The 16889-nt window shown below is 42.0% G+C and overlaps 2 protein-coding genes across 4 annotated transcripts; one reads left to right on the top strand and one right to left on the bottom strand.

Moving 5' to 3' along the window:
* The first annotated feature begins 407 nt into the window (after nt 1-407).
* On the top strand, nt 408-4977 carry wdr45b (WD repeat domain 45B). 2 transcript variants are annotated; one of them, XM_079577372.1, is made up of 10 exons: nt 408-613; nt 1294-1389; nt 1474-1575; nt 1872-1959; nt 2035-2129; nt 2215-2405; nt 2561-2646; nt 2746-2847; nt 2925-3046; nt 3748-4977. In XM_079577372.1, exons 1-10 carry the CDS (start codon nt 547-549, stop codon nt 3852-3854), a joined length of 1056 nt encoding a protein of 351 aa, XP_079433498.1. In that variant the 5' UTR covers nt 408-546; the 3' UTR covers nt 3855-4977. The 2 variants fall into 2 exon arrangements, with proteins under 2 accessions (XP_079433498.1, XP_079433499.1); XM_079577373.1 differs by having other exon boundaries at nt 410-613; nt 1294-1368; nt 3748-4973.
* A 2276-nt stretch (nt 4978-7253) lies between these two features.
* LOC306978705 (forkhead box protein K2-like) lies at nt 7254-15085 on the bottom strand. 2 transcript variants are annotated; one of them, XM_079577365.1, is made up of 9 exons: nt 14605-15085; nt 12091-12285; nt 11830-11971; nt 11398-11544; nt 10944-11137; nt 8838-9040; nt 8227-8484; nt 7857-8042; nt 7254-7629 (listed from the first exon to the last, which is right to left on the bottom strand). In XM_079577365.1, the coding sequence occupies exons 1-9, from the start codon at nt 14895-14897 to the stop codon at nt 7436-7438; spliced, it is 1812 nt and encodes a 603-aa protein (XP_079433491.1). In that variant the 5' UTR covers nt 14898-15085; the 3' UTR covers nt 7254-7435. The 2 variants fall into 2 exon arrangements, with proteins under 2 accessions (XP_079433491.1, XP_079433492.1); XM_079577366.1 differs by having other exon boundaries at nt 7857-8009.
* Between the last annotated feature and the right edge of the window lie 1804 nt (nt 15086-16889).

The raw sequence follows: 16889 nt of genomic DNA, 5'->3' as shown, positions 1-16889 counted from the left end.
TAACCACCAAAAGTTGCTCACCCCAGATGGGACTCGAACCCACAATCCCTGGCTTAGGAGGCCAGTGCCTTATCCATTAGGCCACTGGGGCTGCGTAAAACGTCAATGGGTCGATGCCGAATTTATATTAGTGGATTCATCACATTCAGAGTTTTTATATTAGCCATATGTACTACGGTTAATAGAAAATAATCATTAAAAAAAAAGGTGGCATTTTGGTCATTGAAAATATGATCTGGTGATGTTGGAATCGCAGCTAAATATAAGCAGGTAATAAATCAGCCATAGTTATAAATGTATTTCTTCTGTACTAGTTCCTCACTATTAACCCTGCGAGTTTCTGTTGCCATTATTTATCCTCCCCAAACACCGGAGCAGCTCCTGCGCCGCGAGCGCACTTGAGCAAACAGGAACCAGTCACAAATGTTTTCCTTCTCCAACAGCAGCTGACTTCAGGGCAATGGTGGTCAGCTAGATTAGCTCTGTAGATAGCAACTCTTGATTTGCTTTTAATGCTGATCTGGATTTCTCTGTTTTGATAAAAGAATGAATTTACTACCGTCTAATCCGCACGGGAATGGCCTTCTTTATGCGGGGTTTAACCAAGATCACGGTAAGTCAGGAGTCTCCCAAATGGAAAGTGGCTACGTAGCTTGATGCTAAGCTAAATGTGTTAAATGTGTGTCTTGTCAGAGGATGAACTTGCGAAAGCGCACAAACACGATATACATGTCTTTGGTGAACTGTTCTGCAATTGTTGTTTGAGTTGTTATTTAACAAAGCATTGGCTACGTACTATATCAAAACGACTTTCCTAATCGATCTGTGCTAATCATGTTTAGCTATCTTAACAGTTCGCTATCTTTTTTTTTATTTCCTGCTTTTACCGCGCTGGTATTTCAGTTAAACATAGTATATTATGAAGTTGTTTCCATTATTTGGTTCTATTTTTCTATTTAGCACATATTGTTGTTTATTGTTGTGTATTTAGATTAGGAGTTTTAACCTTACATAGTCCATTTTAATGCTGTAATCTGACATAAATCAATGCATGTTTTTTCTTCTTCTTTTCTTTATGTTGTGACGTCACCTGCACACCCCTATTGATTGATCGTGTGTCTGCTTTATTGGGTGCTTCATGCCATGATATCCTACATTTTAGCTCTAAGTTGTAATGGATGTCACGTGACCTTTTATACACCCTTAAAACATCAGCCACGCACACATATCTGTGAAAATGTGCAGTCAGTAGATTGTCTTCACACTCAAAGGTCTTTGTGCTTGTCTGTGCAGGATGCTTTGCCTGTGGGATGGAAAATGGATTCCGTGTGTACAACACCGATCCCCTGAAAGAGAAGGAAAAGCAAGGTGACTGTTCTTACCAGAGAGGTTGTCCTTGCTTCTTCTAAGTTGTAATCACCAAAACATCTCCCGAGTTTACCCTGACACAGTGTGATGTTATGTGTGTTTCAGAGTTCCTGGAGGGCGGGGTTGGGCACGTGGAGATGCTGTTTCGGTGTAACTATTTGGCATTGGTTGGTGGAGGGAAGAAGCCAAAGTATCCGACCAACAAAGGTAGGTCTTTCTCCTGCCTTCATAAATGAACTGAGATGACTGGTTCTGGAGCACTTGCAGATCCAATGGTAATTGTCTAAAGGCAAATGAAGTCTGTAAATAATGCCTTTAGAAAAAAATAAGTTGTTTTTGTTCCCCAAACATTCTATTTTAGCTATTGCAAAATCATATTGCTAAAGTTATGTTAAATGTAATTAGTCGACTATTTTCTGTATGTGGCCAGAGCATTTACTGACCTTTAGTTGCAGTTTATAATAAATATATAATCGACATTACATTCTCTTTTCTTCCATCAGTGATGATTTGGGACGACTTGAAGAAGAAGACGGTAATAGAGATAGAATTCTCCACAGAAGTGAAGGCTGTTAAACTTCGACGGGACAGGTGTGCATTAAAAAGACATCCTCATGTTGCCATTTTGTCTTCATCTCACAATTTCTTGTCCGTCTTTTTGGTCAGAATTGTGGTGGTTCTGGATTCGATGATTAAAGTTTTTACCTTCACACACAACCCCCATCAGCTGCACGTGTTCGAGACCTGTTACAACCCCAAAGGTGAGTCCAGGCCATGAGATGACCGAGCCCCATTGAGTTTAGTGATCGGAATTCAGAGTTTAAACGCTGTGCCCTCTCCACACAGGGCTGTGCGTGCTTTGTCCCAACAGCAACAACTCGCTCCTGGCTTTTCCTGGAACACACTCTGGTCATGTGCAGATTGTGGACTTGGCCAATACAGAGAAACCTCCAGTGGATATTCCTGCCCATGAGGGAGCGCTGTGCTGTATTGCCCTCAACCTACAGGGCACCAGGATCGCGACGGCCTCAGAGAAGGTATCCGCTAAAAGCTTGTTCAAAGCTTAATAATGCAAAAAATAATAATGCACTCTTTTTGATTATATACAACTTAAATAGCTGCAATAATAACATTCACCATCATTTATCTGGGAAGTTGTTTTTGAAGTGACTGACAAGTGCGATTTTCTCAGGGAACCCTCATAAGAATATTTGACACTTCTGCTGGTCAGCTGATCCAGGAACTGAGGAGGGGCTCCCAGGCCGCTAACATCTACTGGTAATTCCACTGACACCGTTCCTCAATCCCTCTTGAAGTCTATTTAAAATGACCTGAGATTACTTACAAGACAATTGTGTTTTTCTCTTGCCTTTTCAGCATTAACTTTAACCAGGATGCATCTCTGATCTGTGTGTCGAGTGACCATGGGACTGTGCATATCTTTGCCGCTGAGGACCCGAAGAGGAACAAGCAGAGCAGGTCGATACAAACTTCATGAGATTGGAGAAAATGTAAACCATTTAATCTAAATGTATCCCTGTTTTTCTTCCTTGCAGTTTGGCGTCTGCTAGCTTCCTCCCAAAGTACTTTAGCTCCAAATGGAGCTTCTCCAAGTTCCAGGTCCCCTCAGGTTCTCCGTGTGTCTGTGCCTTTGGAACAGAGCCCAACGCCGTCATAGGTATTATTTGCCTTGCACATTCACTAGGGATGGGACGAGTAGTCGATTTGCATTGATGCATGGAGTTGAGCGTGTGTATGTGAGTGCATTGGTAGAGAATATAGATTATAGATGTATATTAATTGTATAATAATTGTTAAAACATGTCGCCTTCTAAATGTAATTAAAACGGTTAAAACATGAATATACAGTAAGCTAATGAAGTGAAAAATAAATAAAACCTAAAAGTAGGTTAAAATACAGTGTATGTACAGTAAACATGTAGTTTATTTTGCATTATAAATCAGACCTATATCATGTCATGGCATTAATAGGTCAAATCTTCTAATCTAAAATGAATCGTAAATTGGCATCTTGGAGTCGTATCGGACAGACCAGAGATTCTCTAAATCATTGTTCGAGGGTAAATTATACAAGCCTGCCACTGGCCAGAAATCATTAACCATCATAGACTCAATAACACACATTTGAGTGCGAGACTTACCATGGACGGTCACACCTGAATAAATATGTGGTAGCAGAAGAACCCACAGAAAGACGGGCTGAATGCACACATCCTTATAGACTACAGATTAGTGTTTGTGTTGGATCTCATCATCCAGGAGTCTCGTGAATGTGATTTTGACTTGGCTCAGTTACATTATGTATTGTAAAGAACTGCAATTTTTGCTGACCGAGCTCTTCTCTTATTCCACCTCAAGCCATATGTGCTGACGGCAGCTACTACAAGTTCCTCTTCAACCAGAAGGGGGAGTGCTCGCGAGATGTTTACGCCCAGTTCCTGGAGATGACGGATGAGAAGATCTGACCCCTGGCCTCTCCTTAAACTTCATATACTTATGTTGAAGCGGGACACACAGGACTCTTGGACAGAGCGCAGAACTGTTTGTGCAGACCCTCTGAAAAGGATGAAAAAAAGAAAGAGTTCTGTTTTTGAGGCCACTTTTTAAAATGTCTTCCGAAGACTTTTGAGGACGGCCAGCTATTTTTATCACAACTGTGATGGGAAAAGCAATCGAACAAACCTGATCGAGGGAGTGTCTCTAAAAGTAAGCGAAGCTATATATCTACAATTATAAAGCTTCATATTTACAAAGTTATGGACTATTGATTCATGTGTATTATGAACAGGGTCAATTCAGCTGAAAGGTCCTGTTTAAACATCATAGTATTAGAGATATTCAATGTTTGAATACGGAAACACCAGAACTAGACTGAACATTGAGCAAATTGTATAAATAACAGTAGCAAAGTCAAAAACTAATACTTTGTGCAATATGTTTTTTTTTTTTCTGTTTTGCTAATTGTATTTAATATTTTAGCACAAAAATCTTCCCAGTCATCCATAGTCTTTAACAACCAAAAGTGGGAGTTGCACTCATTCAGAACACTATTCAGACGACTCTTCTGCCTTATCACAGTGTTTATCCAAAAGGGTAGGCTTTGAGTATTAAGTCTACCGATATGTCCATATGTATCACCCCTTATGTGAAAATGACAGATCAAACTTCTCAAATGCTTCGACTTTGAATCGCTGAACTTTCTTGGGAGATCTATTGTGATACCAGTAAAATGTTGCTCTTAAATGTATTCCAGTTCAATGAGACCGCTTTGATTGTTCTGGAGTCGGCGTAACAGCATTTGCAACACCACTGTGTTCAAACTATTTCCTCCTGCAGCCTGCCACAGTTGATCTTCTGCGAGTTCTAACCACAACTAAATGATCTAATTAATCTCTTCTGTGCAATAAACAATAACTAATCCACTTGTATGTCCGATCTTTGCAAAAGTTATGATGCTGCCAATGTGTTTGTTTCTACAGTCAATAAATGTATATACTTTTACACAAATGGGTGTAAAATCTTTGATCTTTTGAGGTTCCCGGTTGTCTTCGTCTGCTGTAGATTTAGTTATGGGGTGGTTCTGTATCATTACATTGGGTTTTCTCTCTCGTTTGTAAAAAAAGATCACAGCATAGTTTTTATGTAAGTTGCATTTTACAGTAGGGTTGTTATGTCGTCACACTCGCACTTTTGAGAAGTTGCATTCAAACCAGCATTCTATGGCACAATATTTGCAGATGTCTTGACCTTTGTATTTGCTGTGCCTATCCACATGAAAAAAGTGGTAAAAAGTACATCTCATTTCTAAATACAGTAACAAACAGCCTGACCAAAGAAAGTCACACAAAAAAGGTCATACGCGGTAATATTTACACCTTTAGCTTTGATTACAGCGCGCTTTCCCTGTGGCACTGTTTCAATAACTTCTGCAATGTCAAAAGATCCAGTGTTGCAAGATCTTGTATTGATGATGGGTGAGTGTGACCACTGTGCAAAGCCTTCTCCAGCACATCCCAAAGATCTTAGTGGGGTTAAGATCTGGACCATGTGTGAAAGTAATGTCTCATCCCCGTCTTTCACAATGTGAGCCCCATGAATCCTGGTGTGGTCATGGAATATGCCCGTGCAATCAGGGAAGAAGAAATCCATTGATGGAATAGCTTCAGCTGATCTCATTCTCTGTATTGCTGAACCTAGACTTGACCAACTGCAGCAACCCAGTCACTGACAAAAAAAAAAGCAGGATTAGACAGATTTGTGTTTTCTCAAAACAGCAAATCCCCTGCCCTCAATATGAGAATAGGACAACAAATTTCCAAATGCCGTGAGGCAACATGTTTAGTTCCCTGAAAAATTATTGTAATGTGTTGTTCCATGCTACTACAAGATTCAGTCTCATTCCTTTACAAAGCCAGAAGTACAGTTGTGCTCAAAAGTTTACATACCCTGACAGAATATCTGACTGTTTTTTGACCATTTTTTACAAAGAATATAAATGACAACACAAAAAGTTTTTTTTTCACTCAGTTAGTGATTGTGTGAAGCCATTTGTGGTGAAAAAACTGAGTTTGCCCTTTTTAAATCAAAATGAAAAAAGAATGACCCTGATCTAAAGTTTACATACCCCTTGTGTATTGTCCCCTTTGTCATCAATGACAGCTTGAAGTTCTTTTGTGGTAGTTGTGGAGAAGGGTCTGTATATAATTTAATGATAAAGCGACCCATTCCTCTTGATCGTAAACCTTTTTTTGTACTTTCTTTTTTCATTGTGATTTAAAAAAAGCAAACTCTGTATTTTTATTTTTTCTAACCACACATGGCTTCACACAACCACTAACTAACTATGAGTGAAAAAAAAAGTTGTGTGCCATCCTTAGTGCCCTAATAGTAAAAAATAAATAAATAAAAATTCTGCCAGGGTAGGTAAACTTTTGAGCACAACTGTATTTTCAAGAACAACTGTGTGGAATGTACATGGAGTCTGTCACATTAATTCCCACAAGAAAGAAACACTCGCATAGTTTGACCATTCTCAGGGGAGAAGGCTTTTTACTCAAAGGAATACAAACTAAGCAATGCATTTTAAATAATTTTATAAAAAAGGAAAGAAAAAAAAAGCATTTACCCACCGAAGCTGAACAAACATCTATTACTGTTTTTTTTCCTGGCGCAACACAGAATACAATCTGACCTTTAGAGCCGTAAACGGAAGAGAACTGAGCCAAGAGACTAGCGTCAACACAAAACAAAAACAAAACATGGCCAATGACGACGGAAAAAGGAATAACGCAATAAAATAAAGTCCAGGTTAAGTGCAGCACTGGTCAGAGACACATTTTCATCAGTTCCATATTAACTGCTCACCTTCTACATGCAAGCTCTGTGAATCATCTGCATTAAATACGCATGGCAATATACTCTTATATGTCATTAGTCATTTGTAAAATACGAAAAAATTCTGTCCATGTACAGTAGGAAACAAATTACAGTTGCAGGGTTGAGCTGAACTTATAACGGTAGTGTTTTTCGGTTTGCAAAAAGGAAAGGCTACATTCATTTCACTGAAAGTCCACATACAAAACAAAACAAAAATATCAAGATGGTTGCGACGGTTCCCCCCCCCCTCTTTTTGAGTTCGTCAGTGCCTAAGAAAACACGTAAAAGGTCCAAAGGTACACTTGTACAACGGAATACTGCATATATCTACTCACAACCGGGCTGGGGACATGTGGGGCTAGCTGCCACAGATGGGAGTGTCCACGTGCTTCCCTTACCGAAAGTCAATGCTGCAAGTTCTTCTGTTTGTCATGCTACTTATGGACATTTTTCAACCACTTCGTCCCGATGTGCATCTCAGTGTCCCGTCAAGTGTCACAGAAGTTCAATTCACAGGTACGTTTCATGTTATTTTTGGTCTTTAATACTTTGAAAGCCTATAGGGGAGACTTGCACATTCTCTGTTGAGTTTGGCACCGTGGCGGATAGGATGGTCTGATGGAGGGAGGGGGTTGTTGGTGGGAGACAGAGGCGCGGTGTTGTGGTATGTTCACTTGTCTCCGAGCTGTTCGCTGAGCTGGCCGTCTTCAGATCTGTCCGTGGTGCCTTCAGGGACCTCCTCCGGCTCAGTTTTGATCCTCTTGGACTCGGTTTCTTCGGACAGCTCCCCGTTCTGTCTCTTTGTGGGCAGAGAGGCTGAGGCAGAGGCGTGGGCGGCCAGGAGGTGGAGTGGGTTCGCCACGACTAAAACATAAAAGAGTAAATGAGCAACTTGTCATGCTCATTGTTGGATCTTAAAACAGGAATGCCCAAACCACCCTTATACACATAAAACTAAAAGCCACCAAGACAATACAGACGGGATCAAATAGTTTACAAGCCACACTAAAACTGGCTGCAATGAGAAATTCTGCAATCATTACCAGAGAGTCGAAGATTCAGGTAAGGATTGGTTATTAGGCAGTGCTTACCTGTGGTTGTGGCGCTGCTGAGGGGCACCAGGTGCGTCCCGTTCTGAGTAATAGTCTTTATGGGGAGTTGGTGCTGTCCCAGGGGCTGTTGCACTATGGTGACTGTGGTAAGAGGAGGGGCCTGGGAGCTCTGCATGATCCGATTGACCCCGCCTATAGAGGACGCAGTGATGGGCTCCAGTTTAACTGCAGGACACGATGTGACAATTACCACACAAGAACTACAGTCACAGACCAGCACTGGCCTCTCCATCAACCACTGTATTTGAAATGCAGCCAGTAGTGTTGCAAACAGTTTATTTTAACAACATATACAAAAACTACACGTCTAAATATCCTGTGACCTATGTGAGCTTGTGTCTAGTGTTACCTTTGACCTCGTGATGATCCCCTCCATTCTCCTGAGTCTCAGACCTCACCATAGCGGGCTGCCCTGCCATCGTCGCCATGGTGACGGCTGGTATCTGGTGGACCACATGCACCGTCTGCATGACGGGGGCGGGGCTAACGGTGGTTGTGACAATGGTGGGCGCAGCCACGGCGTACGACATGGGTTTCATAGAGGTCTGAGGTATCTGCCGCTGGACCGCTATCAATACAGGCTGGGGCTGAGAATTCAGCGGAGATCCTACAACAAGTGGCACGAAATCAGTGGCCAATCACAGGGATCAGAAAAATAATACAACTCAAGAAATCACCAAAAAAAAGTTGAAATTGAGATTTAGACACCAAACCTCTGTGTGGGAAACTTAATGTATATAAGTACATTACACTTGACACCTGGCCGTAAGTTTCAAGAACGATACAGAGTAGAATAATGTGCTTAAAACAAAATAAAACTGTTTTCTGTATATAAAAAAAAAAAAAAATAATGTAAAAGAATGTAAAAAAACAACACCATAGCTACAGAGCCACTTCCGCCCAATGGTGAATAAGTAAGATGCTAAGTGGTGAATAAAGTTCAAATGGACTATACTGTACCGTTAGTTGGTGAATTCTGAGCTAAACGGGCCTCTTTGATGACAGCCAGTTTAGGCGGGACAGTACTGATGGGAACTGGAGGCGGGGCAGACTCCTGTTCCATGTGGATGGGGGAGCCCTCTCGAGACAGACTTTCAGGTGTCTGGACCCCACTGGAGTGTGCAGACAGTGCTCCCGTGTGGCTAGGAGATGCTGGAGCACTCCTGGACAAGAGGACATGAGGATTAGGTCACTGCACATGTTCTAGTAAGTGAGTAACATTTATTTATAAAGCACCTTTCACAGACAAAAAGCCACAAAGTGCTTCACAACACAGTTCAAAAATCAGAAATTAAATGAGTCTTAAGTTTACTTTTGAGGGTGTCAACAGAGTCAATTGAGCGAAAAAAGGGCGGAAGATCGTTCCAAAGCGTGGGAGCAACAGCCTGGAGGGATCAGTCACCTCTAGTCCGAAAACGAGTGCATGGAACCTTCAGCAGATTCTGATGCAGGGGTGTTAGGCTGGATCAGATCATTGATGTAGGACAGCTAATGAAGTTCTTTTAGAATAGGGGATATGTGAGTGCTCCTTTTAGTGCGGGTCAGAATTCTCGCCAGAGTGTTGCACTAATTGCAGTCGAGAGAGTTCCTTGTTCAGACATAAAAAAAAAAAAAAAAAGAAATTTGAAAAAAAATGCTCAAATCAGAGTAGACCCAGTTTACTACTGCTACACTGTTTTTTATTTTCTCCTTTGAAACCCCTGAAATCTGGGAACCTGAAGATCTGAATCTCGTCTTGTACAGTGGGAGAAAAAAAGTGGAATTTCTAATATGCAACTACAGGAAAGCAGTTATTGCTGCAAAAGAAGGATCAACCAGCTATTTAATACAAGGGTTCACTTACTTATTCCAGGCTGTTGTGAATGTCTCAGGAGCAAAATATCTTGATAAACTTGTGAATTCATTTTTCTATTGATGATAAGTTCTCCAGGCAACAAAACAGCAACAAAACAGCCCCACACCATGATTCTACCTGCACCATACTTCACAGTGAGCATATGGGTTTGATATTGATGTGCTGTTCCACACATGATGTTCAACTTTGGGTTCATCAGTCCACAGAATATTTTGCCAGTAGTGCTGTGGAGCATCCAAGAGCTCTTTCACAAACCAAAGTTGAATAGTTTGGGATGAACACACAACGTCATGTGTGGAAAAACAGAACAGTACATCAACATCAAAACCCTATCCACACTGTGAAGTCTGGAGCAGGAGAATCATGGTGTGGGGCTGTTTAGTTGCCTCAGGGCCTGGACAACGTGCTATCATCAATAGAAAAGTGAATTCACAAGTTTATAAAAGATATTTTGCAGAAAAACATAAGACATTCACAACAGCGTGGAACAAGTAAGTGATCCCTTGTCTTAAATAGCTGCTGATCCTTCTTTTGCAGCAATAACTGCTTTTCTGTAGTTGCAGATTAGACACAACGATCAGGTTGAATCTTAAACCACTCGTCTTTACAAAACTGCTGCAGTTCAGTGAAATTCAGGGGGTGTACTTACTTATTCCTCCTTCTCCTGTGAATGTTACATGTTATGGCCAATAAAAATATGATAAAATTTAATTTTTTGGGTGGTATTAGTTTAAGCAGAAAGTGTTTATTTATTCTAAAGATTTTAATAAAGATCAGACCACATTTTTTGACCAATTTAGGCAGAAATGTGAGAAATTCCAAAAGGTGTACTCACTTTTTCCTACCACTGTAAGTGTTATTGGTGCTGAGCTACATTGGTAAAGCATTGCAAATAATCACATTTAAATCATGATTGAATTAATCACAAGCCTCAATTATAGTTTTTTTTTTTAAACAGACAAATCGCCAGCTAATCCTGTGGCAGCGTACAGTTTGGAGGTAAAAAAAACCTTGTGTGTAAAGTGGAAAGCAAGATCATTTGTCTTTGTTGATGAACCATGTTGACAAGTCATGTGTATTTGTTTTAATAAGAAAATGTGATATTGTGATTTTGTAATGATATTAACTAATCAACCAATATCAATGCCAACATGCCACATGTGGGGTGTGGAAAATGTTTTTCTCTTGAATGCTTTGACCGCGCGCAGTACCTGGAGGAGAGTGGTCCGACAGGCGTCCTGAAGCAGGGCACTCCCCGGGGCCTCCTCTTCCTGAAAGCCTGATCTATGAGTTTACTCTCAGAGGCGGGGTCTATCCTCCAGAAAGAGCCTTTCCCCGGCTCCTCCTGAGAGCGGGCCACTTTGATGAAGTACCGGTTTAGAGACAAGTTGTGACGGATTGAGTTCTGAAACAACACACAAACTCAGAGCTCACTTTGACCCACAAAGTAGAGCAATTTTTTTTGTACCATTTCCTTGACTAAGATAACAGTTGTGTGTCTAAAATAAACAACACATAAAGAGTTCTTTTGTAAATGTCATAGCATGAGCCCTACTTTTTGCAGTAAGTGATAATACCAGTTACTGTATTACGGCCTACAGCTTCATACATTTCAGCTTTTAACATTATTTTAATATTGAGTCTTCTCTCTGTGGAGACACTAACCTGCCAGCCCTTGTCAGCGGTGCGGTAGTAGGGGTAGTTCTTGGTGATGTGGGTGTAGATACCATTCAGTGTGAGCTGTTTGTCTGGGGCCAGAGTGATGGCTTGGACTATGAGCTGGGCATACGAATACGGAGGCTTGGAGTCGTCCTGAAAAAAGTGCAACACAGTTCAAAGACTCACAATGCGTCCATTTATTGATTTATTGATGTTAACAAATCTCAACATGCACACTCTATGTACACAAGTCTACTTTGTTATGTATGTTGGAAACGCTTAATCAGAACAACAATTTCAACTATATCATATAAATAAAAAGAAGAGGATTAAAAAAGAGGATTATGGTTTGCTTTGCAGTGGTAAAACTCTTTCATTCTTCTTTCTGCTTCTATGGATGTGCAATTTATGTTTTGAGCCAGAATACTGTGTGCGTACCTTTGGGCTGTCCTCTCCAGAGGCATCCTTGTCGTTCTCTGAATGGGAGTGGTCCCCCATCAGATCCGGGGCCAGCATTCTTCCTGTCCTGTAGCTGGACAGGCCGGCCCCGCGCGGACTTGATGGACATGAGTTAGCCGCACTGTGAGGTCAAACACATACTAATTAATGAGGCAGGGTTTCTTTCATTCTGTGCGGATACATTTGTCTTACTAAAACAAAAGAGCACAAACAAAGTTAAAAAAACAAAACATGTCTGACCTGATGGTGCCTGTGGGCGAAGGCAGTGGGCTCATGAGGTGGGCGATGTTGTCAGGAATGTTGATGGTGAGGGGTGAGATTTGAGGATGAACGGGCTTCACCGGCGATACAGGCACGTTCCTGGCCTCTCTCTTCTCATGGGACAGGGCTGTGAAATTGATCTTTATACTTGTGCTCGGGAAGCGGAAGCAGCACCTAAAAGAAAAATAATCAGGAAAGGTTTCGTTACATTCACTGTGCATCCATGCCTGGAGGTCGGACAACATCGCGGGGTCCTGCGATGACTCGTTACATGTTTTTATTGTATTGGTTTATTCTGATACTGTCATCTAAAGCAACTGCACTTTTGTCAGATTTTTGTCTGACGGTTTAAGAGTTGACCACACTCTGTAAAATACTCACTGACCCATTTTGGCTTTCACACTAGTGCCCACTGACTGAGCTATGGTGCCGTTGCCAAAATGGTTGAAAGAAGTTCTTGCCCAGCAACCAGAGCAGCGAGGCCATCTAACTGCAGCCTGAGAGTTTAAATATGGACTGGACCTAATGTAGAGAGCTTAAGTCCAATTGATCAGTGTATACCGTCTTCCACAGTACATGACGTTGAGGAGGATGAATCACTGCTGCTGCGATGACACTATAGGCCAAATGTAAACATATATGTAAACACTGACATCTGCACAATGGTGAAGCAGCATGCATGACTCACCGCAGACAGCACTACCAAAATAGTTCCCGTCAAAGTGAGCGTATATGCTGAGGGGAAACATGAGGCTGCGGATGCCAGCCATATCAAATTAACTATAGCACTAGAATGGGCCTCAAAATAAGCTACAAATACATTGCCCAGAGACAAACAGCGAAGAACCAAGAATGTCAAAGTTCTGAAAACTTGAATGCTTTCGGGGCATTCAACAAAGAAACATTCTGGTGCTACTGTATCATCATGGCTGTGGCCTGCTTGCCAGAGGTATTCATTCATAGGTTTCAGCCTGGCAGCACTGGTAGATTTCAACGCAATTAACTCCTTGACTCACTAGCCACATTGGCAAGAGGACTTCAATTTGACCTGTTTTTGTTGCCAATATGAAAATTATACATGATACACTTGCTCTAGGCTTAGCTACAATGCTTTTGCTGTTGGATACTATAGATTGATCTGCATACAACAATCAATAGACATTTAAAAGCACATTCAAATACTCAAAAACATCCAAACTAATTAGGTTCTGGCGAGAAATAAGTACGGAAAGAGACTAGCCGCAGTGGCCAGTGAGCAGGAAAAAAGTTTGTGAATCACTTAAAGTGTAAATGGAATTGGAAATATGACTTATTTAGAAGGATAACATCAGTTGCGTAATTTCAGTGAAGCAGCAGTCTCAATGAAGAAATGTTGGGCAGAAAGGTTTTTTCTATTTGACTTTTAAAGCTGCTGACAGCAAGTGACATAGGTAAAGGTAAAGTTCCATAGAGGTTTGACTCACTTATTTCCCATTGACTTAAAGGAATAGTTCACAGTTTTTCCATACTGAGATATGTTCTTACCTGAGCTTAGTGCGTACCTGTACCTGTCTGGTATTTTTGCGCGAATGAGCGCACGCACAAAGACCAAAGATGTTGTTAGCATTTGGCCTCTCCCAATGTATTCCCATAGCTCCAAACGGGGGTGAAGTTGGAAGGTACCACGCTCTTCCATGGGCACCCACACAGACCATACAGGTATGTATCAACTTGTCTAAGCTCAGGTAAGAACATATCACAGGATGGAAGAACTGTGGGCCCTCAGTCATGCCAAAAGAACAAAGCCGTTCTTAGCATTGGCCTCTCCCAATATATTCCTTTAGCTCCAAACGGGGTGAAGTTAGAAGCGACCACGCTCTTCCACGGGCACGCACACAGAACAGACAGGTACGTATCAACTCGTCTAAGCTCAGGTAAGAACATATCTCAGTATGGAAAAAACTATTCCTTTAACATGGTTCCACAGCAACGGTTTAAAATTGTTTGTCTCTATCTATGTCACTTCCTGTCGGTGTCCAATAAGGAAGTGAAACTATCATCACAAAATGGCCAAACTAAAGAAAGTTGGGTACAATCACAAGCAAAATCTTGTGCTAATTGGGTTAACTATGTTTTAGCAACAAGTGTGTCTAATGTGTCCTTTAAGGCACATCTTGAACAGGCAGCATGACTGTGACGTTTCAGTGACGCGTCCTGGACACGCACCGCCGGGGCCATGCACAACGAAATGCCATACGTCTAGAAGCGTCCGTTTAATTATTTAGATGTAGATTCATTTGCACCAAAGAACATAAAACACATAGTAAGCATGTTTCGCATTTCCCGTGTGTGATGAGGATATGGCGCCGCGCTTACATGCGGCTGGTTTGTGTTGACTGACAAGCACGTGCGGCGCCACAGCGGGAAACAAAACAACAACAACGCGCGGCGCAAACATCCGAATCTCTCCCCCCCCCACCCCAAAAAAAGCTCCGCCAAAATAATCAAACTTACATCCGCGGGAGCTGCAGAGGTGGGGCCCCTCTTCTCTGGAACACTCCGTCTACAAACACCCCGTTTTTCCCCAGGCACCGGAGGTAAAATTCCCCCGCGCCCGTGCCATCTTCGCCGGCGGTGAATATCTCGAGGTGCCGCCGGGAGATGAAGCTCGAGTGTCCCATGCTGACGTCCACGGAGCCCTGCGAGGAGTTCCTGCCGATGGTTACCGACCTCTTCTTCATCAGATACTCGAATTCACGGCCCTCAAGCCGGGCTACCGCCGACCCCATCCCGCTCACCACCGCCATCTTCTCCTCACGTAGCGATTTACAGCGGTATTTGACCCACGAGTGTGTGCGAGAAGGCAGCGGATTTCAAAGGCCAAACGCGTCCGCTGCTCGGGCCAAAATGGGAATCCCAAATTTACACACACCGGGGAAATGTAGCTAGTAGGAACGTGCCAGACCCAGACCGGGGAGGGGGGGGGGGGGGGACGCAGCGCCGCAAGAAGAGGAAAAAATGAGGGGTCCCCGACCAATGAGAAACAGCCAAACATACGTGCGTAACGTGACGGACAGGCGCTTCGGCCAATCAGCGGCCGAGTTTGAGTAGGCAGATGTGCGGTGTTTACCAATGACAACAATAATAAAGAAACAGCCGTAGGAAAGCGAGCTCGGTTGCAGAGCAGGGCCCCGGCGGTGACACGCAGATGAATGGAGCGCAGGAAACGGGGGAAATTGAGAACATTCATTCATCATTGTTTTAGCAAATTAGTCACGCGCTGATGGGACCTCTCATTCAAGGCTAGGATCGATACATGAGTGGGCAATATAGTCACCACTGATTTGAGATCGAGCATAGATTTCATAGCTAATTATAGTGTAATAATAGTTGTGGTCTTGGTCTCATTATCAAAGCATGAACAGCCTAATGGTGAGGTAGAGGTTGGGGTTCTCTAGTGGTTTCAAACATGTGGTACGGCTACCATGGTGGAACCTATTTGGGCTTCTTCAGGTGGTTGATTTTACCTAGAGAATGTTTTTAAATGTTTAAGTCATGTGTTTTAAGATGTATGTTTTTCAGATTTAGATTTCAGTTTAGTCCTGATGTGTTATTGATCTGGGCATGGTGATACTTTGAAGGTCAAATACTTTATACGGTGGTAGGCTACTCGGTGTGAAAAGTTTGAGAACCACTGGATCTAGGAAAAAATCTAACTCTACACTCATAGCTTTCCTGTTGTGCTGGACAGATCAGATAATATATGGAAGATAACATATGGATGCTTCAACTTCTCGTGTCACCAATAGTGTAGTGTGTAAGAATTGTCTAATATTTCAGCCTTTATATTGTGTTTTGTTGATGAATATTTTCTTATTTAATAGGAACAGCGCATATTTGTGAACATCTGTCACCCTTACCGTACTGAGAAAAAAATGCAAATTTCCATCTGTTGTCCTTAGGCAAATAATGTTTACCTTATTTAACACTTTTGCAATTACAGTAGACCATATCGGTGTCATTATGAAGGTTGATGTATTTCATAACCAACGTATAAAAGATTGATGATTTTATTTGTGTGCTATAGCTGCTGTAACTCTGAAGTTTAAAACCTGTAAGGTTATTTTTACCCATCTCTCTGCGTTGCGTGTCAGTAGGGGTCAGATGCTGAACGTTTGAGGGGAGCAAGTGCCTGAACATTTGTCCCCTGGAGCTTTAAAGAAGTGGCTCGGGGCTCAGCTCGTGGACTACTGCTGTGCTGACAGTGGGATTATGGGTAAATACATTTTCCTCAAAGCATTTGAGAAGCCAGTAGACTTTTATACACTAAACATTTTCTTCACATTACTAACACGCGGCTATAGCTTTGATAAATTGGTCTATATTATGGATTTGTAGGGGACTCCAGTGGCATCTGATTTGGGGAGCAAAGGTGTCATCGTATTGAGGAACAGAGCTACAAGGTAAAACACTATACATTTCACTCAAGTATATTCAGAATCCCAGTTCAATTTCACAAACCCTGACTAATCAATACTATCAATGTCAGTGTCATCTTTATTTATCTAGCACATTTACAACAACGCTAGGTGCCCAAAGTGATTCACATACAGGGACACAATATAAAACAAGAACCATACTGAAGGAAAAATACAACTCAACTTGAATCAAACGCCAACGCAAACAGTTGTGTTTCGAGAGCAGTTTTAAAAGTTTAAGGTTGGAGCATCTCTAATGTTTGTGGGTGGCTGTTTCAGAGTTTGGAAGCAGCCACACTAAAAGCCATATCTCCTCTCGTC

Source organism: Gobius niger (assembly GCF_951799975.1).
Source record: "Gobius niger genome assembly, chromosome: 19".
In the NCBI taxonomy this organism is placed as follows: Eukaryota; Metazoa; Chordata; class Actinopteri; order Gobiiformes; family Gobiidae; genus Gobius; species Gobius niger.
This window is presented reverse-complemented; position numbering and strand designations above follow the sequence as displayed.